The 22979-nt window shown below is 40.9% G+C and overlaps 1 protein-coding gene across 8 annotated transcripts in view; it reads left to right on the top strand.

Moving 5' to 3' along the window:
• The window catches only part of EPB41L4B (erythrocyte membrane protein band 4.1 like 4B), a 246854-nt gene that overhangs the window by 187205 nt on the left and 36670 nt on the right, over nucleotides 1-22979 (top strand). For all 8 annotated transcript variants that reach the window (XM_073332653.1, XM_073332656.1, XM_073332654.1 and 5 more), the window contains 3 exons: nucleotides 16397-16501; nucleotides 22061-22199; nucleotides 22685-22762. In XM_073332653.1, the coding sequence (XP_073188754.1) occupies nucleotides 16397-16501; nucleotides 22061-22199; nucleotides 22685-22762 (322 nt within the window). The remainder of the gene's footprint in view (nucleotides 1-16396; nucleotides 16502-22060; nucleotides 22200-22684; nucleotides 22763-22979) is intronic.

Consider the following 22979-nt stretch of genomic DNA (forward strand, 5'->3'; position numbering starts at 1 on the left):
GACATAAAGGGCTCTTAAAATTGATTTTTGTACTCCTCCCTCACGAGGGGATTAGCGCTGAAATCAACACCGCCGTTTTGAATTAGGGTTAGTGTGGACGCAATTAGACGGTATTGGCCTCTGGGAGCTATCCCACAGTGCACCATTGTGACCGCTCTGGACAGCATGCTGAACTTGGATGCACTGGCCAGGTGTACAGGAAAAGCCCCGGGAACTTTTGAATCTCATTTCCTGTTGGGTCAGGCGAGCTCATCGGCACAGGTGACCATGCAGAGCTCATCAGCACAGGTAACCATGCAGTCCCAGAATCGAAAAAGAGCTCCAGCATGGACCGAACGGGAGGTACTGGATCTGATCTCTGTTTGGGGAGATGAATCTGTGCTATCAGAACTACGTTCCAAAAGACGAAATGCCAAAACATTTTAAAAATCTCCGAGGCCATGATGGACAGAGGCTACAGCAGGGATGCAATGCAGTGCTACGTGAAACTTAAGGAGCTCAGACAAGCGTACCAGAAAACCAAAGAATCAAATGGATGCTCCATGACAGAGCCCCAAACATGCCACTTCTACGCTGAGCTGCATGCAATTCTAGGGGGGGCCGCTACCACTATCCCACCCCTGTCCATGGACTCCGATGATGGGTACTCTCCGCCATGCCTGAGGATTTTGCGGACGGGGAAGAGGAGGAGGAGGAGGACGAGCTTGAGGAGAGCACTCAGCACACAGTTCTCCCCGACAGCCAGGATCTTTTTATCACCCTGACAGAAATACCCTCCCAACCCAACCAAGCCAGAGAAGGGACCTCTGGTGAGTGTACCTTTTTAAATGTGATACATGTTTTAAAAGCAAGCGTTTTTTAATGATTAATTTGCACTGAGGACTTGGAATGCATTCGTGGCCAGTACAGCTACTGGAAAACTCTATTAACATGTCTGGGGATGGAACGGAAATCTTCTAGGGACATCTCCATGAAGCTCTCCTGGAGGTACTCTAAAAGCCTTTGCAGAAGGTTTCTGGGGAGAGCAGCCTTATTCTGTCCTCCATGGTAGGACACTTTACCATGCCATACTAGTCGCGAGTAATCTGGTATCATTGCATGACAAAGCCTGGCAGCATATGGTCCTGGTGTTTGCTGGCATTCAAGCAACATCCATTCTTTATCTCTCTGTGTTATCCTCAGCAGAGTGATACTGTTCATGGTAACCTGGTTGAAATACGGGAATTTAATTAAGGGGACATTCAGAGTTGGTCGTTCCTACTGGGCTGTCTGCCAGTGGCTGAAAAAAAATGCTCCCTGCAGTTAGCCAAGCAGTGGGGGGGGCATTGGTGCTGAGCTGTTCACGTTTGGCTAGCAGGCATCTTCCCTGATACCAGCCACGCGGTGGGGGGAGGGGTAAAGCGATCATCCCAGAGAATTGGATGAGGGGGGGTTAGTTTGGTATCTGCTGCTGCATGTTAACACGAAAACTGCAGCACTAAATGGCCAACTCAACGGGCCTTTGCTTGGTATGGGAAAGGAGGGCGCTGCTGTTATGAAGGTTGCAGAAGCCGAAAGACTATGGCTTACCATGGCCACCTGCAAGCCGAATTCTGTTGCCTGGCACTGCGTGTGTGATCTCTAACACCAAAGCCACAGGCACTCAATATAAGATGCAAGATGCAACCTTGTACCGAAATCACATGTGCTATGTAATGTGAATAGTGTTGTTCACCGTGAAAGAGTATAGCCATTGTTCTATAAAATGTATCTTTTTAAATACTTCACTCCCTTTTTTTCCTCCCGCAGCTGCAAATGTTTCAAGCCTCCCTCCTATGTCCCAAAGGCTATCTCAGATAAGGCAGCAAAAAAACCGCATGCGCGATGAAATGTTCTCTGAGCTCATGCAGTTGTCTGGCACTGACAGAGCTCAGCAGAATGTGTGGAGGGACACAGTAGCACAGTACAGGAAAATGGCCAATGAATCGTGAGGACAGGAGGGATGATAAAGATGAGAGGTGGCGGCAGGAATATCAGAGGAGGCAAGATGCAACGCTGGGGCTGCTGCGGGATCAAATGGACATGCTCCAGTGTCTGGTGGAGGTTCAGGAACAGCAGCAGGATCACAGACTGCCGCTGCAGCCCCTGTTTAACAGCCCTCCCTCCTCCCCAAGTTCCATAGCCTCCTCACCCAGATGCCCAAGAACATGCGGGATGGGGAGGCTCCAGGCACACAACCACTCCACCTCAGTGGACAGCCCAACAGAAGGCTGACATTCAATAAGTTTTGAAGTGGCCTTTTCCTTCCCTCCTACCCTCCTCCCACACCCCACCTGGGCTACCTTGTGAGTTATCTCCCTATGTTTATAATCAATTAATAAAGGATACATGTTTTTTAAACAATAGTGACTTTATTTCCTTTGCAAGCAAGCTGTGATCGAAGGCGGGGAGGGCAGGTGTCTTACAGGGCATTAGAGTCAACCAAGGGGGTGGGTTTTCATCAAGGAAAAACAAACAGAAGTGTCACACGGTACCCTGGCCAGTCATGAAACTGGTTTCCAAAGCTTCTCTGATGCGCAGCGCTTCCTGCTGTACTCTTCTAATCGCCCTGGTGGCAGGCTGCGCATATTCAGCGGCCAGGTGATTTGCATCAACCTCCCACCCTGCCATAAACGTCTTCCCCTTTACTCTCACAGAGATTGTGGAGCACACAGCAAGCAGTAATAACAATGGGAGTATTGGTTTCGCTGAGGTCTGAGCGAGTCAGTAAACTGCACCAGTGACCCTTTAAATGTCCAAATCCACACTCTACCACCATTCTGCACTTGTTCAGCCTATAGTTGAACAGCTCCTTACTACTGTCCATGGTGCCTGTGTACGGCTTCATGAGCCAGGGCATTGTAGGCTGGGTCCCCAAGGATAACTATAGGCATTTCAACATCCCCAACAGTTATTTTCTGGTCTGGGAAGTCAGTCCCTTCCTGCAGCCGTTTAAACAGACCAGAGTTCCTGAAGTCACGAGCGTCATGAACCTTTCCCAGCCATCCCACGTTGATGTTGGTGAAATGTCCCTTGTGATCCACCAGTGCTTGCAGCACCATTGAAAAGTACCCCTTGTGGTTTATGTACTGGCTGCCCTGGTGGTCCAGTCCCAAGATAGGGATATGCATTCCGTCTATAGCCCAACCACAGTTAGGGAATCCCATTGCAGCAAAGCCATCCTAGTATGACCTGCACATTTCCCAGAGTCACTACCTTTGATAGCAGCAACTCAATGATTGCATTGGCTACTTGCATCACAACCACCCCCACAGTAGCTTTGCCCACTCCAAATTGATTCCCAACTGACCGGTAGCTGTCTGGCGTTGCAAGCTTCCACAGGGCTATTGCCACTCGCTTCTCAACTGTGAGGGCTGCTCTCATCTTGGTATTCTTGTGCTTCAGGGCAGGGGAAAGCAAATCACAAGTTCCATGAAAGTGCCATTACGCATGCAAAAGTTTCGGAGCCACTGGGAGTCATCCCAAACCTGCAACACTATGCAGTCCCACCAGTCTGTGCTTGTTTCCTGGGCCCAGAATCGGTGTTCCACAGCATGAGCCTGCCCCATTAACACCATGATCTCTAAATTGCCGGGGACCGAGGTTTTAGAGAAATCTGGGTCCATGTCCTCATGACTCTCGTCACCGCGCTGCCGTCGCCTCCTCACCTGGTTTTTCAGGTGCTGGTTCTGCATAAACTGCACGATAATGCACGAGGTGTTTACAATGGTCATAACTGCTGCGGTGAGCTGAACGGGCTCCATGCTTGCTGTGCTCTGGCGTCTGCTCGGGCAATCCAGGGAAAGGGCGCAAAATGATTGTCTGCCGTTGCTTTCACGGAGGGAGGGTTGACTGACGACATTTACCCATAACCACCCGCGACAAATTTTTGACCCCATCAGGCATTGGGAGCTCAGTCCAGAATTCCAATGGGCAGCGGGGACTGTGGGAACTGTGGAATAGCTACCCACAGTGCCCCGCTTGGAATGTCAACGCTTGCCGCAGTACTGTGGACGCACACCACCGAATTAATGTGCTTAGCGTGGACGCATGCACTCAACTTTATACAGTCTGTTCCCAAAAATTGACTTCTGTAAAATCAGAGTAATTTCGTAGTGTAGACATACCCTTAGATTCCCAGTGACTTTCAATGTGACATAAGCGCCTAATACACTTAGGAATTTTTGAAAAGTTTACTTATTGAGAATTAGAAGCACAGATCTTCTCGTGATGATGTACATGCGCAAGATGGAGAGCATTCCGTATTTATCAACATCATAACATCTGTAGAGGGGCCATTTTGTTCCACAGTCTGGAGTAGATTCTCTTCCTTACTCATCCTGCGTAGTAGATCAGTGCAGATATTTGCAAACTAAGGTGCTACTCAGCATGAGTAAGGATGGTAAAGTTTGGAGATAAAATTAGATTTTCCTTTTCTTTTGTACAAGCCTAAGTTTACAAACTTTTGAAAAGGACCATGCTGAAATTCTTAGAAGTAAGCACTCTGGCATGTATTTGTGTACTGTTTACTTTTATCTTGTTTATGTCACTGTGTTTTGTATAATCAGTTGTGCTAGACTACGTTGTACTGTGTTATCAGATGAAGGCTTTTGTAGTTCCGGGGACACAGCTTCTCTCACAAATAAGGACAAATGACTGTTATTCAGTTTTACTTTGTGCATCAGTGCAGTATTACAGTTTGAACTGTGGGACCCAGTGCTGTTTTTTTACAACTTGAGGGGTTAAAGTAGTAAAAAGCTCTATTACAATATAGACCTCTGCAAGTATTCAAGTGCTGTGCATTAAGACAACCAAGCACTGGGACTGTGTTTTGTTTTTGTTTTGTTTTTTAGGTATGTCACCAAATGTAGCTTAGATTTCTGCTATGCTCTCTGAAAACATTACAGATAAATTCAAGCAGAATTGGCACAGCTAAACCAAGCATCAGTTCAGTGAGCTGTGTTTTCTTGAGGTGCAAATATCAAAGTAATTCATGAACAGGGAGAGGTGAACTATAACCGTCCCAATTCAAAACTAGGGTTGAGAGAATAATGCAATACAAATAATGTATCCAACCAGTTTTGTTCTTCTTTCTGCTTGTGAAATGTAGATGCACAGATGACAACTTTCTCCTGCTGTTCAACAGTATATAGTAATGTTTGGGCCATTATAAACAGTCTTTGGAATAAGGATGAACAGGGATTCTGAGCATGTTCATTGTTGGTGAAATTTGCAACTGTGCAGAGAGAGAGCACAATATGCCTCTTAAGTCCTACTTCAGCTCTGTTTAGAGGACTTAAGTGATGCATAGACCTTGCATTGGGCTTTTGCTCAGGTGTGAATTGCACTTATTTGTTAATTATGATTGGTCAGCCAAGTCGTATGGTATTGTTCCTGCTTCTTGATTTGAGAAGTACACTACTGCTTTTGGTGCAAATACTTGCATATGCAAATTTAAAATTCCTTTTTTGCAAATACCCATGCAAATATTTCTGTGAACATTAAAATAGAAACCAATATTTGCCCAAACTATTTTGCAATAGTCGCCTCTTGGTGCCTCAGTTTCCCCATGTGTAAAATGGGGTTAAAGATGCCAATCTCCTTTGATATCTTCTCATGAAAAACTATATAAGAGGCAGGTATTTTTATTAGTCCAGACAATATCATCAGGGACAGAAATATCATATATCTGATTTCTGAATGATGGCTGTAGCATACATTAGCAGAATACCCTGATTTTCCAACCCCATGACATTAGGCATTTTTTGCAGGGCATCTAGTGTAGCTGAATATATACACCTTAGATCCTTAATTTAAACATGACAATCTATTACGTTAAAAAAAAAAGGTGCGGGGATACACAGTGCTTACTGTGTGGTTTACCACCATCTTGTCTGCAACTCCTATGCTAGTCTGGAGAGATTGCACTGCTAATGAACTAACTACTTGGACATGGCCTGTAGTCCCCTGAGCAATTATTTTCACATCTTCCATAGCAGATTCAATTTGGCTAACAGTTGCTCTAGCTCTGTGTACAGTTAGTTCTGGCTCAAGTACTAATCACCCAGGTATGCATGGGTATGGCTGTTTTTGCCACAAGCTGGCTTCCAATTGTCTCTTTGGACATATCCCCATAATGGTATGTAACAACATGTTCCAGTAGAGTAGCAACATATCAGTCAGCGGATTCACCCGTTTTTCTGTACACTTGGTAAAATGTCCATCTTTCTATTTTCACATTCATTTTAGCCATGAAAAAACTATATAAAACTGAAATTGCAGTAGCTGTAGCAATTCTCCGGAAGGAGAATGTGTGTGCATTACTCTCTAGTGTTCAGTACGCGGACATGATAACTGCAAGGCTAAACTCTGGACATCTGTTACCAACAAGCCTACAGTTCTCAGCAGGCATTAAAGTGGGGGCGTGCAGTTCTTCCTCTGCTAATAGCAGATGCAGGACTCCCATTCTTCTCCCCAGCTTTGGAGAGCACTGTGATGTCCACACAGCTCCCCCTCTTTCCGGTTTGCTGCTCCTTCATCTTGTTTCAATCTATTTTAACCCCTAGTTCTCAGTCACATAAATCCAGTATAGAACAGGCTTACTAGAACAGGGTAGAATTCCAAGAGCAGGTGATAAAGTAGCAATCCTTGTTGCCAGGAGTGTCTAACGAGAAAAAAGAGACTGTACTCCAGACACACACATTAGTATATTAACTCAAGTATGCTCTAGCTTGATCTTTATCATCTTTCAAGGTAAATTCTAAACAGCACACTTGCTCACAAGTGAGTCACAGACAAATGTGCAGATGACTGATAGATGAATGCACATTGCTAACAGACTCCAAACCCTGCTATGATCTCATCAGATCCACAGATTATGCACTATTTGGATTTGGATTTAGGATTTTACTATTATTGGAACCTATTGTGTGGTATTGGAGTGAACTAAAAGGAAAAAAAAAAAGGGATTCACAGATCATCGTATCCTGAGCTGGGGAATAAACCACCTTGAACATGTTAAAATGCTGTTGTGCCTTTTAGGAAGATTTTAAGGTTAACGTTGTTCCAAATGGATTATAAAAATAATTGCAATATGCCTGAGGAAGGAGTCCCATTAGCTATGTTTGGTCATTAAACTTATCATATACCATCAAGAATAAGTATTGTTGCCTGGTGATTGTCATCTTCAGTAGTCTGACATGCTGGATGAGTACTTGTAGCAAAACACACTGGTTTCAATTTGCAATACTGAAATCATTTTACAATTGGTTTTGGACATTTTTGTGAATCTGGTTCTATTCCTAAAAAGTATTGGAATAGATTTTCATGTTACTCCTGCATATTTGGGACTGACTTGCTTGGGGGCTGAGGCGCATTGTATGGTAAAGGTTAGAGTTCTTCCATTTGCTGAATTTACTCCATGTGGTCAGGAGGGTTAAGGAAAGCCGGTTTGGCTCATTTTCCCATAAAGAGGTGATGTGTTTTGTGTGCTTTCTCTTAGCCATTCAAAAAAATTGTCGGTGGCAGCAGCACTAAGGAACATCTATTTTCAGAGTGTGCTATGCATACCCTCCCTCCAGACACCCAGTGGATTTTCAAGGGAGCAGTGGTCCATTTTGTGGGTAATTTCCTAAATTTAAAAAAACGAAACACCAAACAGAAATTCCACTGTGTGACATCATATTGACACCCACATTCTTCAGCAACAGGGCTGCAAACTTTAGATCCACTGCACAGACCTCTGGCTCTTAAGCAAATAGAGTAACTGATAGCAGTAGACAGTTCTCCTCCTCTGTGTGAACCAAGACTATCAGAGGATGAAATAGTGGGTTTGCGAGTGGTTTTCACCCATATTTGCTCACAACAGAGGAATGGTGAGATTCAGAAACCTTGGGATCTATGCCAGGTTCTGGAGGGAGTGTGCTCTAGAGGTCACACACTCTTCTTCCCTGTTCTTTCCAAGTCTTACCTCTTTAAAATCACAACCAAAATTAATATTGACAAAGTAAGTTTCATATAAATTCTAGTTAAATGCCTGGCAAAGTAATATTCACATTCATAAACATAACTGCTTCCATTTCTGGGGTAAGTCAATGAAATATAAATGAGGATCCATCGTCTAGTCAAATGTTTCCATTGGCAAGATTAGCTATTTTTATTTCTGTCATTACTATCACTTGATATTGTCTCTAATGTGGTGCGTTTATTGACTATTTATTTTCATGGTAACATGCTTTTGGATTTTTATCAACAGTCTGGTATGCTCAACATGCCAAATGGTTCAGCGTTCGTCTGTGAAATTCTTTCAAGACCAACTGTTGCATTACCTTTGTTGATCCTTACTATCCAAATTATCTCATCTTTGATAAGATTGCAAATAGGAATATTCTTCTTGTGTGGGTGAAGCTACAGTCACCATCTGGTGCTCTGCATATTCATTTATTATATTTCCTTTGCAAATCTTACAATCCAAAACTAATTAAAACTATTACATTAGGGCTATCTACATTCGGAACTGTATAACATGAAACGCAAGATGAAATGTTATATCTCAGCGCTGGCTGATGTTAGTCACCAGAGAAGAGAGGGGAAGAAATATAAGTTATGTCAAGTTGTGCAGAGGTCACTTTGTGTGGGGAAAAATTCACTCTTACAAGATCCATCCGCAAAATAACCTCTGCTCACATGAGTTAAAATGAGATGCCATTCATGGATCGTGTAGAACATTTAAAGGGCGTGTCCGCTCCACTGGGCTCTTCAAACTTGGCTCTCCTTTGGTCAGACTTGAATATGCCCATGGGCTCCACTAGGCTTTTTGGGCCTGGCTACTTCTTGATTGGGGGGAAAAAAATAAGAGGTGGTATCTACCAGATGTTACCCTCTTGTAGCACCAAAATCATGGTAAGTTACTCCTGGTAAGTTGTGCAGATCTGTGATCCTCGCTCTCTTTTCTTATGCATGAGGAATGTAATAGTTAACAACATTAACATTTCTGTTATGGCTGGGCATCTGAGTTGCATCTCCACTGAGATGGATGGTGAAGTGTACACCTATGAGGTGTTGCTGTAAGCTCTCTGCAAACACACACAGTCATCTCTGCATCAATTCCACTCATTTATGAGCATTTCTCTGCAATCATAACAGCTACAGACTTGCTAAAAAAAAAAAAAGAAAGAAAGAAAGAAACCTGAGATTCTGGAGAGCATAACAGTCTCTTCGGAAAGGGGCTGGTCTGCTGTACTGGTGCGCACCAGCTGTTTCTGAGCTCTGTAGTTGCATATACTGAATCCTATTTAAGACCTTTCATTGATAGAGTTGGCTACCTGCAGCCTTGAAATTTTTCTTGGATGCTGCATTTAATGGGAGCAGTGGAGGGCAAAAAACCTAACTGGCTTCAAGACCAAGTTGATAAGTTTATGGAGGGGATGGTATGATGAGACTGCCTACAATGGCATATAGCCAATTTCCGAGTACTAGTAGCAAATATCTCCAGCGGCTGGTGATGGGACACTAGGTGGGGAGGGCTCTGAATTGCTACAGAGAATTCTTTCCCAGATGTCTGGCTAGTGGGTCTTGGCCATATGCTCAGGGTCTAATGGATCACCATATTTGGAGTCAAGAAGGAATTTTCCCCTGGGTCAGATTGGTCAGAGACCCTGGAGGGTTTTCACTTTCCTCTTGCAGCATGAGGCATGGCTCACTTGCAGGTTTAAATTGGTGTAAATGGAGGATTCTTGGTAACTTGAAGTCTTTAAATCATGATTTGAGGGTTTCAGTAGCTCAGCCAGAGGTTATGGGTCTATTATAGAAGTGCGTGGGTAAAGTTCTATGGGCTGCTATGTGCAGGTCAGACCGGATGATAATGATGGTCCCTTTTGGCCTTAAAATCTGTGAGGTTTGAATCTGAGCATTTCTTAGAAAAAACACGAACTGAGTCCAAATATCCTAAATCCCAGTCTGGTGTCTTAACCACGAGGCTGTACTTCTCAGTTCCAAATTCCTCCAGTAGTTAGTGCAAGGCAGTTATGGACAGCTAGTTTCTTCAGGACCAAGAATACAGTTATCCAGATAAATATTGTGTAGATAAGAAAGTTCGGATAGGTCAAAAGTGGAGCTGGTTGAAAAAAGTGAGGGTTTTTTCCATGACAAATTTCACCATTTCCTGGCTGTATTCATTTCATAGCATTCAGAGGGCCCATTTTTGTGTTTGTTTTCAAAACCCAGGTTTTGGGGAAAAGAAACATTTCAGTAACCAGTTTGGTTAAACATCAATAAAAATATATCGTGAAAAACTAAAAATGTGGGTAAAAATGGTTTTGAAGAAAGGCCATTTTTAACAGGAAAAACGACAAAGCAAAAAAACCCTGTTTTTGTTTGAAAAATGTTCAGACCGCTCTAGAAAAAATGTAATATGTAACTAAATATCCGACATCAATATAGTTCAGATTCAGCAAGGTAGATTAATACGTTGATCGTTTTAAAGCCAGAAGCCATTTTTGTGATCATCTTCTCTGATCTCCTGCATAACGCAGGCCACAGAACATCACCTAGTAATTTTTGCATCAAGCCCGTAACTTCTGTTTGAACTACAGCGTATTATTTAGAAAAAAATCCAGTCTTGACTTGGACTGCAAGTCATGGAGAATCCACTTACTTAAGCATGTGGCTTGATTTCATTGCCAGGTGACACATTCAGTTCTTTCTTCCTTGCCTTCAAAGGGACTTCTCACATCTGCTTAATTACCTTACTGTATTATACCATTAACCAGAGTACAGTGTATTATCACACTGTCTGGCGTGGCTCATGACTGTGAGTGCCAAGCTCAGGGCAGACTCTCAAAAAGCAGGGCAGACACCCCAAACCGGTGGTATGTTCTATATTTAGATTTCACCAACCCAGTAACAAGGGTGATCTCCGAAAGCACTAATACAGAATTACCACGGAGTCACAGACAGTCCCCTTGGGCATTCCAGCCTATCTTGCCACCCAGACACCCAGGACTATGTGATAGATGGTCACTTTACACCAAAAATCACAATAATATTCAGGTTACTCACAGTCCCAAAGGACCAGACACTTACTCCTGGTCAGTTGTACCCAGATCTCAAATCGAAGACAATACCTGTAGCCAATCTTGTAATAAACCAAGTAAGAGAGTTATTTAGAGGATAAAACAGGAAATACACACACACAAATGAATTAGTCTGAGATTTTAAAAGGTAATATAAGCTTCTATAATAAGCAGCTCCATATATTCTTTAGTGGTGACCCATGCCAAGCAGCACTCGGATCTCTTGCTTATGTTTAGGAAACTTTGCCCCTCAGAGTTCAGAAAGCATAAAGATCCAGTTTCTCCTTGTCAGGGATTTTTATCCCCTCCACCCCAGAATACAAGCTGATAGAACAAGTGTCAATGCCTGCCTCTTCTTCATGTAAGTGGGGAGGGCAACAAAGTCTTTCTCTTTTTGATGTCTTACAATGCCTCATTTGGTTTCAGTTTGACTACAGGACCAGCACTGTACACTAATTAATGTTTTTTTCCTGTTTGGTGAGTTACACAATTACAAAGCAAATGCTCATATACCATGGCATACAGACATTATAAGTTTGATTAATACATGTCGCATCCTACAAGAATTCCATAAAGTCTGACCATTAAACACATTCTTATAACACTAATGTCTATTTTAACTAGAGTAACCTGCCGGTCAGCCAGACTGGTTTCCAGAGATGCATTTGTCAGTGTTCAGTGAGGCCTAGGGTCCTGGGCATGAGCTGGAACTGATCTGCCGGCATCACATGTACCTCTAGCACAATTTCAGAGTACACGTACTGAAACGTGAAAAATTTGAACTCTTAAATATTACTGTGTTTTTATCAGCAAAGTAGCTAAATTTATCCTACAAATCTGCTGGTGCGAACTCATTTTCTACTGCTATTCACACCTGTTCATAGAGGTGAGGAAAAGACTTCAATCCTGCCTCCAAGGGAAAAATGGCTTAGTTTAAAGGCTAGGTAAATCCATTAGGAAACAAATATACTGCTGTTCCCTTAGTAAAATCAGGAAATCTACTGTTCAAAGAACTTGCCTGTTACCTATAGCCCCAAATCAGATGCTGTTTTTGCTATTTAAAATGGTTTCTGACTGTATTTTAACTTGCTAACTACAAAAAGGCATTATTACTAGTGATATCGGAAATCATAAAATTTGCATTATAATTTTCTACATAATCATCTGCATTAGACATCAGTGCTGGAATTTTCAGAGGCTAAGTGAGTTAGGTGCCCAAGTCCAACTGAATTTCAATAGGAGTGTCCTCTGTCTCTCCTAAAAATCTCAACATGAATAGTGGATGTCCTGACTGCCATGTGAAGACCTGAATTTATAGATGATTTTGAGCTCAGACAGTGGCTGTTGGGCTGAGAGCATTGTTCTAGGTGTGGGTAGAAAAAGAACTCGTATCACCCCTTCCTGCCAGAATGCAGGAGCATTTCAGTCTTAGCCTAGACTGCAGTCTGTAGGTGTATTTTCATTCTGGGGAGGAGAGGGTTGGGGGGGAGTTTCAAAAGGAAGAAAAATAGGGAGCTGGGGAATGAAAAGAGTAGGGAAATCCCACAAGCTCTGTGCAGAATCACTGCACCTCAGGGGCATACTTGGTTAAGGTCACAATCTGTATGACAATCCAGTAAAAAGGCATTAACTCAAAAAGCAGTTTTCAAATTGCCAGATAATCCTCTTGATAATTACCTCCTGAGGTATCAGTAGAGCTTTCCTGGCATCATAGCAACAGAAACAAAACCACGTTGTTCCTGATCTTTGTATAGCCTTCGCTTAACCAAGAAAACCAAAGTGGAGAAACCTTAGACTGCAAACTGAGGAAAGGTTTCGGGGGGGATGATGTGCGCACGCGCTTCACTTGTGAGGCCCTTAAATTATATGAGAATCTTCTTAAATAAAATATTTTCTTCTTCCTTCTCTTCTCTCCCCCACACCCTCAAAGAATGAATTACATGTTCCCGTTCAAAGGGGACGTGAAAGCAATGATCAATCAGTTCAAGCCAGGAGCAGTCCTTTTACACTTTTTTCTCATACTTTGCTCAGGTTCCACTTTAACTGAGTCTGGTAACCTGCCCACTTTGCAGTGAGGACACTGGTTAAATCACTCAAGAGCTGATAGTCCCTCCATGCCTTCCCACAGTTCCCCTCAAAAGGCAGACGTGGTCTCCCACAGTTGGCTGAGAGAGAACCATAGAAGAAGATCAGCACAAACCACTATGGGACATTCCCTTGAAACACTTGGGCGAGTGCAGATGGCACAGTAACTCTGGTAGTGCTTTGCAGTGGGGATGCTCACACCTGAATTAGGCTAAACCCAGATGCCCGCTCTCGCCAACTCTTCACTGAAGACATACCTTCGAGTGATTTACTTTTTACTCTTTGCAAGGCTAATGAGCCAACTGCAGCAGGCTCGTGAGATTGGAGGAGCTGGTTCACTAAAGCTCCGTGCTCTGGTGAGAAGCATGCTATATCTCTAATTTTAGGCAGGTTCTGTTGACGTGTCATGACAGGCTGACATTCATGATTGTCATTGTCATTCTCACTAGGAAATGACAGATTATTATGCAGCATGCCAAATCATTAAGATGCTGTGTCTTGGTTCAATATCTTCATTCTTATGCTGAAGCAGTTGGATACATTTGCAAAAAAATGTTTCCCTTAAATTCATGGAATTGCAAGGGTACCTTATAAGAAATTGTAATATACTATGCTTTTTTAAAGCATGGGTCATCCTGAACCTCCAGAACATCAGGTTTTGTTCAAATCTGTGTCACTTACTACACATAATAAGGAAAGTGTCTATATTTGCACATAAAGACTCTATGTTAAATAGCCAAAATAATTACAAGGTATCTCCTTGAAAAGCTATGTCCTTTCATGTGAGATAATATACGATCACTATAGAATTCAAAAAGTAAGAATAGAAATTATTCAGCTTTTATATTTCATTCTTTTTTCAGTAATGTCAGTGTAATTTTTAGGGCTTTGTACAGGATTAAAAGCATGCCATTTTTACAAATTTGAATCAAGCTCACTAGCTAGTGGCCTTCAGTGGATGAATGTGTCTGCCTTAAAAGCATGATTTCTGCTCTTTAATCAACAAATATTTCTAAATTTAGACCTAAGCGGAAAATGCTATTGTTTGTGTTATATAACCGAGGAGTACCGTGTTTGACATTTTGCACCCATTTATAACACCTGTGACTACTGAGATTCACCAATGAGGACAACCAACCAGCTGCTCTCCAGCCTGCTGTTAATCACCCACAGATGAGCGTTTCATACTGAGAGAAGCAAGCGCATTGAATATGTTCCCGCTGGGGAAAATGTACTCCGTGGAAACAGGCAGGGAGGCAGATGGAGCAGTGCAGAGTTTTGTGTTGAGGAAGAAAGTCTTTGGTGGAAACAGGCACTCAGCCAGCCAGTTTCGAAAAATGAGGGTTAAAAATCCATCTTCTGACATTGGTAGCATCAGTTCTAATATCTGATATGTCCTCTGTTGAGGGTCTGTATCCTGTATGTGCTGTGGAATGGACTCAATCTGATATCTCATAGAGATTTGGATCTTTAGGTTGAAGTCCATATAAAAGTGCAATGTATCATTAAATTTCATTGTTGGTCCTTTTCATCTAAAGTAAGAGTACAATAGGCCCTCCGCTAATGTACACCGTGGCTAATTTGCAATGCCTATAATGTGCACAATCAAATGGTGGTCTCTTCCACTTAGGGTCTGATCCAAAGTGCAGTGAAATAAATGGAAAGACTGGTTGGGTTAGCCCTGAACAAGGATTTGATGGCAGAATATTGTAACAAGGGGCTGCTCTTACTAAAATTCCATTATTTTTGCAGGATATGCTAACAGGAAATTTACTAGCATACTGTAAAATGTCATAAAGGTAAACTGTACTTGTCAAATGAGTGGAATGGTTTGTGTATTTCTGAATAATGCTTATTTGCTTTTTATATTGTTCACTTATGATTTTGCAATATTCAGAAAACCACAATGGGGTTTCCACATATTGATATAAATTAGTAAGGGTCCTCTTTGCTCTATTCCTATGATGTCTTATGGTTCCTGATGTGTCTGATATCCTTTGATGTGATAAGTTCTTTGCTTGCTAATTATACTGTGTGCATATCTTTTGTATCTCACGTTAGATTTGATATTTGATTATTTATTTCTGTTCCCACTTTCACTGGACTTGTGTAATGAATGAAAACTACCCTATTAGGAAACTGTTTTAGATATGGCAATGCTGTCCATTCAGAGCCAGATCCTCAGCCAAGGCACATCAAGATAGCTTCACTGAAGTCAACGGCGCTGAACACCAGTTTACATCAGTTGAGGTTTGACCCTCAGATTATTTCATTATACAGGTCTTCACACATTTAGCCTCCCTGCAGCAGTTCTCGAACTGAAAGGATATTGAGGTGTGCTATGGAATAGCTCTTTTTCCTAATTATTAAACAATGTGAACGTTACTTGCAGTGAAAAGTGACACCGAAAAATAGCATTGTGGGTTTCCATGTTGTTGGCGTTTCAACGGTTTCCAGATCAGATTTACGTACTTCACAGTTCAAAAGATTATTTTGTTCCTAATCACCATCACTACAAACTCAGTATGGAATCGGAAAGGCAAGCTGGGTTATTAAATATTACAGAACATTAGCACAAGAGCAAGCAGAGCTCTTCTCTGATCAGGACCCCGCTTTGATATCTACAGCCCTGGTCCACATTCTTAAATAACAATCACAGCTACTTCATGTCGCCATCAGTCACATATATCTTTACTTTAAATAGAACGTTTGCAATTTCTTTTGTTTCTAGTGTGTTCCCGGGATCTCATCCATTAGCACATTGCTATTGTATTGGTGTTGCAAACACAGCAGGGAAATGTTTAATTTCAAGCAAAGGCTATTTTAATTAATGATTTTCTTTAGTTCATTAATCCATTTCTAGTTATATTTGTGTTTTTAAAAAGTTTTACAAAAACTAATTGTTGGGTCTCTTTAAAATACTGCATTTCTGGGTCTTAAGTCATTAGCACTGAAGTATCTTTCTTGTGTTTTGCATCAATTTCGTATATTTAAATGGTTGCTTTATACAGTTACACAGTATATAGGGCATTACAACTGTGAACAAAAAGTACGGATATGTATTCTTGCATGCTGGATTACAAGTTGAAGAAAACGGTAAATTTGCCAATGTGCACTTGCTTAACTCATAGGTTAAATGTATCATTAAATTATAACTTTGCTGACTTACCTTAAAATTGCTGAAACAGAGCCATCACGACAAACATTTTTCTTGTTTTTAGAAGTCCAGCACCAGTACGACCAGAAACTACACCATCAACAGGCACTACAGAAAAGCAGGAAATTAAAGTTTCTCGTGTGAGGAAGTTAACGAGACAGTACAGCTTGTGAGTGTTGTACGGCACTATTTGCAAGATTTTCTCTACTACCAAGCTGAAAATTAAAGTCGTGCTAATTATTGTTCAGGATATGCCTTCTGAAAGGCGAGTGCAATTACATGATAATGATCTTACATTGATATAGTTCCTTTCATCTCTCAGGATCTTGAAGTACTTAGGACTTAAATTAATATTCAATCTACACACACTTAATACCCCACTGAAATGCAAGTCCCTTGTCTTTAATAGTGAACAGCAACATTACACAGTGGTAGAAGTTAGGAACTAAAAATTCCTTTCCACTTGAAATTAGAGGTTGATTTTAAGTAGGCAAAATTGGTGAAGCTTGGCTGGAACCACCATGTTTTATTATTACTCATTCTTATGGACCACTCAGCATGGCAAGGGAAACACTGCCATCATGTATTGGAGGGGAGGGACTAAACTGAAGGGAAGGAAAGAGGGATGATACCAGCATAAATAAACCAAGAACTCCACATTCATTAGGATGAAAAAAAACTGAACATGCAATCTATGTGAGATAATAATGCCTAGCTCCTCTGGCTGGACTAATCTTCCCAATGACACTAACTATGCAGTAGTACTAACTGTAGCTTTCATTTGTATAGCACATTTCATTTGTATAGCATTTGCATCCAGAAACATCCCAATAAATATATATAGAGAAAAGGAGGACTTGTGGCACCTTAGAGACTAACGAATTTATTTGAGCATAAGCTTTCGTGAGCTACAGCTCACTTCATCGGATGCATTCAGTAATGAAGTCAGCTGTAGCTCACGAAAGCTTATGCTCAGATAAATTTGTTAGTCTCTAAAGTGCCACAAGTACTCCTTTTCTTTTTGTGAATACAGACTAACACGGCTGCTACTCTGAAATCTGTCATTATATAGAGAGAGTTACTTTCCCAAATGTAATCATTTTTGTCATGGAACACAGTAGCTATTCTGCATCAACCAGACCTCAGAATATTTTAGGAAAAGAACTGAAGAACTGGAATCAAATTGTAACTATGCAGAGATTTAGGTTGTCAAAATATATAGTAAGTACTCAAGTTTGAATTTGTCCAGGATACTAAGGTTAACATATGGGAACACACACTCATGGCTTGGCCAGCAGGACATGACATTAGTCTCTAAGGTGCCACAAGTACTCCTCCCTCCTTTTGCTGATACAGACTAACACAGTTACCACTCTGACACCCATCTTGCACCATGGTATATCAGCTCATGCTAATCAGAAATCATTGTTTGCAAATGAGACTAAAGAGAGGAATTGACAACTCACTGGAGGGAAGGAATGCAAGGTATAGCATTCCCTGCTAATATAGGAGATTACACATGGCATGGAATTTGGCAGCATTTTGCAGAAAGATTTTCACAAGGTTGTCTGCTTGTTGCAAATGTCCAGTGTGTCTCAAGCAAATGTGCTTCTCTTAAATTAGGCACTGCTTTTACAGCTCTTTCCTTAGTTAATCAGATTTATTATCACAATGGAGAAAAATTCTCCCACAAGTTTAGAGTCCCATCTGCTATTTTGAGACAGGAGAGATCAGGAACTTGTTTATAAGGTCAGCAAATGAAGGACTGAGAAACAACTATGAGGGGACCAGGTATTTGAGAAGATAATGAGTGGGACAGATACATTGGAAATGAAGGTTGGTCTTATGGTTTAACCACAATTTTGGTAGTCAAGAGATTTAAATTCTAAGCAAGGTTCAAGCACAAACTTCTTTGTGAATTTGACTTCTCTGTGCTTCAATTTATTCATATCTACCTCGCTAGGTGTTGTGAAGCTTAATTCATCACTGGTTTTAAAGCAGCTTGAGTTCCTCGGAAGGGGCTATAAAAATGCAAATACTATTAATGTTTATTCAGCACAAAGTCCAATTTGATCATAGTGGTCATTGATGGCAGGGTCAGAGAACTACTGGGAAATTTTGAATTGATTCAGTCGAGCTCTCTAGTGGGTGAGAGAGCTTGAAATCTGCAGAGGAATCAAGACAAAAAAGAAGCTAGAGAAAAACGGGTCAAAGTAGTCTATAGGAATACTGAAAACTATAGGGATGATGATGTTTGGAAGAGAAAATAATCAATTGTTTCGATCAAGTCAGAGAATTTCTGAAGAAGAGTTAAATAGATTTTAAAAAGAAGTTAATTGCCCATCATTATTTCTAGATTAGACAGTTTCAGAATGTGGAGTGTAATGAAAGAGGAAAGTTGATCACGAAGGAAAGGTTAGTGTGAATTCGGGTGGGAAGAATTTGAAATATGGGTAGGCAATGTCACCCACCTTCTCATCAAATTTGGAGGATTTTTCAGAAAGAAGGTAAACTAACTTGAGGATCCTCAGAGGGAGGAATAAAGTGAGTGCTTATGTTGCCAGGTCTCAGTCAGGCATGTGATAACAATTCTATCATCAAGGAGGTGTCATGTGCCAGTAGAGATTTATCATTAACAAATCAGACAATCAGAGCAAGTCTATAATGGCGGGTGATATACTAAAAGGAGGTGGGTAGTTTTGATATGGATAATGTCATTATAATAATGTCATAGGCATGGAGGAAGCTTAATTCCTAAGGTAGTTCAATGAAGAAAGATAGGGTGAGTTGGTAAAGAGAATAATAACTGGCAGTGAGTTGAGATTATTGGAGAAAAGCAACGACTGAGGGTGAGGAAAAGAAATAGAGTGTCGGGTACAGTAGTGAGAATGAAAGGGAGTACAGGGGTCAAGAGATGGTAGTAGCAGTAGAGAAGGATGGTAACCAAAGACAGATGGAGAGAAGTAGCTAAGAGGAGGGTAAGGAGACAGGGAATGGAGAGAAGAGAGATGGATGAGGGTGGGGAGGAGGTTGTGTTACAGAGAATGAAGACGATATGAGAAGCCATTGAGAGGGATGGTTATGGGAATGGTAGCCACAGCCAACCCACAGAAAGTCCAGTCATGTATTAAAGTGTTTGAAGGAGCTGTCTTTGCGAGAGCGAGAATGCATCAGTTGAAATGTAGAAGAATGCATTGGAAACATGGTGAATGTGAAGATCTGAGGAATAGTAGTGGTAACCCAAGAGAAAATGAAAGCAACAGGAAAATTACACAAGTGGAAGAAATCAATATTTTAAAGTATAGCTAAAATACCGCATTTATGGAGATTCAGGTTAGAATTTGCACATTTTGATTTTGGAGCTTTTGAAAATCTCACCTTCACTGTATAAATATCAGAATATAGATTTTCAGTTCCCCAGCCTTGCACCATTATGATGGCCTCTTAAGAAAACAGCAACTCAGTGGAAGATTGCAATTAAAATGCTAGGGGCTACAAAACCAAAAGTAAATTACATATTTTTAACAAATGTTTATATAACACATATAATTATAGAGTCTCTGAGCTTCACATTTTCACACCAGCAAAACTAAAATCCTCATTTGTAGCCCATTCAAAATAAATAATTGCAAGTACAATTTGATTAATAGATAATAAGGTCTGAAGGGATCACTGTGATCATCTAGTCTGACCTCATATGAAAAGCAAACTAGCAGACAATGGTTCTGATCCATTGACCTCTGGGTTCTGGAGCCAACACACTCCCACTGCAGAACTTTCTTTAGGTACTTGCATGTGTAGGTTTTGCATATACAATGGCTTCATGTCCAAATACTGAGGGCAAAATTAAGGCACCCGTGTTTGACAAGCTAGCCCTTACATTTATTTCTTCAGGGGCCAAATTCTGTTCTGGTTGAAGTCAATGTGATCTTTGCCATTGAGTTCAGTGGGAATGGGATTTAGCTTCTGGTGTCTGGATTGCAGGTACAAAAAGTGAAAGGAGGAGTGCTGTGAAAGGAGTAGAGTGGTAAAAAGTCTTGTGCTCAAACCTGTAGCTAGAACACAATAGCACAGTGCATATGAGACAGGATTATAAATTCATTCCCCAGTTTAGTTGGATGTGACCTAAGAAGCCTTTCTGAATTGGCAGATTCTAAAAGAATTTCCGCTTCCACATAAAATAGGAGTATGAAGGAACAGATTTACCCAGCAAGGCTGGGGATAGAGCCAGAGTATCCCTGCTGAGTGTGGGGAATAAGGACTGAGAAAATGTCAGCTGCATGTTTATAAAAGAGAATAACTAGGTCAGGAGCCCAAATCTGGCTTGTTGCATTAATAAAATACCTATTTAATAAACTCCGTCATTTTTATATTTTGTTTTAAACACGAAAACAGTGTGTCATACATGCTATTCTGCTCTGGGTGATTAATTATTGTTCTTCCATGGAAAAGAATGACCTGTGGAAGAGACCACATTAGTTGGCAAAGTCTAATCATTTTATAAAAGCATTGGTATTAACCAAACCACACAGCAATTTTGCTGAGATAGGGTTGGGCAGTGTGTCATGAAACTTGTGTTAGTAGTGATTATATAGACAGCAACAATAGGTGCACAGTCCTCGATTAAAACAAAACCAAAGTACAGGCCTCTGAAAAGTGCCTGTCAGACTGGCATTGCAGGGTTCCATGTGCACTGTAATTCAGTAAGTGCCTGGTTAACATTTGCTCACTTTACAAATAAAAAGAAGCAAACTTGCACTGGATTGTGACAGCCAAGCTGAGTTTTGGGGGGTTTTTTTGGTTTTTCTTTTTCTTCACACATCACCACCAGTAGTAAAGATCCTGGAGGCAAAAATTATGGCCCCAGTTACATCTGTGCATGGATAATTGAGGACTAAAAACTTGACCCAAACCACACTGAAGTCAATGACTTGTGATCAGTGGGGTTCTGCAGTGGTAACTGAGGCAACAATATGCTCTGCAGAATTTCTTTTACTGGTGACCAAGTGTGAGAAGGAAATAACCCAACTTGACTGCCTGATTTTTTAAAGTAATGGCTTCTCTGTAAATGGAGCAAATTTGATCTGGAGTCATAAGTTCTCAGTGAACATGGCCTTTCGCCATGTTATTTTTACAGTTACTTTTCAGAGTAGAACTGCCCTTTAAGGAATTTTGAAAATGGAAATACATACATACTGCGTGCCAAAGCCGCTCCAGTAACTTCACGGTTACTGTTACACCAAGGCTGATGTTGATCCTGTATATCTATTTGAGGATTTTCTTACCAATACAGCAAGCCTATAGAATAGCAAAATGCAAAGATGAAAGCTATAAAATGAAAAAGTAATGTGAAATAGTCCCCAATGTATGTTTTTAATCAAATACATTTTCAGTCATCATATTAATTATTTGTACATAATATCAAGTTAGATTGGAAACTACATGCCATTTCAGTTTTTGCATTCGTTGTTGATGTTTAGTCAGTACTTTTTACTGGGAAATCATTAAAATTTAAAGAGAATCTAATTTATTTGAAAACTTATTTGAAAATAGTAAATTATGCCTGGCCTGGTGAACACAATTACATTCAGAAGCACTGTAGCTGCTGCTGTCCAGATTTTCCTTTCTTTCTCCTTCCCCCTGCCTCTCGCACTTCCAAAGCAAGTTAAAACAAAATTCTGTTATACCTTGTAATGAATGGAGCTTCATGCACTTTTAACGACCACAGTGATGAAGACGACCTTCCTCCGGCACTGGCAGCGGCAGTGGCAGCATCAACATCCGTTTCATCAGCATCTCCCGTGTCACAGAAAACGTGTACGCCACAAATGTCAGAAGTACAAACCCAGATATCACCTGGTGCAAAGGTAAGATGCAGAGACGGGGTCACGTAAATAGACTGAGAAATTATTCGAGATGATAGATCTGAAGACAGAAAGTGGCTATGGTTAAATGTTCTTATGAGATGATAGTATTAACTATAATTTTACAGCTGAGAGTAGTTTTTAATATGAAATTGTTGTAGCAATATACTTATACTATGCAATGTATACTGGCAGCAGCTAAAAAATTAGGACATTGAGTACCTGATCCAAAGTCCATTGAAGTCAGTGGGAGTTCATCCATCAATATCAATGGGCTTTGGATGAGTACTCAATGAATATTTACTTGGATTTCAAAGATATATAATTTTATTGTCCATCTCTCCAGATTCACCTATCAAAACACCTTTAAAACTGTATGTGTAATTTATAATCTACTTGGCTAATTTATTCTTTAATTAAATATATTGAAACTATAATTACACATATTAAATGTTTACCCAACTTGTGGGATATTTTTCTGCCTTTAGAGCCCCACAGATGTTGGAAGTACATTTGCTTTGGAGCCAGGTGACCTTTTGATGGATTTCACAGAAGCCACACCTATGGTAAATAATTCCAGTTTGCAACTAGGAATGTTTAAATGTCTTTAAGAACTATTTGAAAACCAGAATGAATATGTTTTTTTGTTGCACATTGTCTAATAATCCAAACAAAGAAAATTATGGTCTGATTTTCAGAAGTGCTGAGCACCCACTGAAGTCAGCTCAGTGCTTCTGAATATCAGGTCATTAATGTGCACATTGTCAAATATCATGGCTGAAG

The sequence above is a fragment of the Lepidochelys kempii genome, chromosome 2 (assembly GCF_965140265.1).
Source record: "Lepidochelys kempii isolate rLepKem1 chromosome 2, rLepKem1.hap2, whole genome shotgun sequence".
In the NCBI taxonomy this organism is placed as follows: Eukaryota; Metazoa; Chordata; order Testudines; family Cheloniidae; genus Lepidochelys; species Lepidochelys kempii.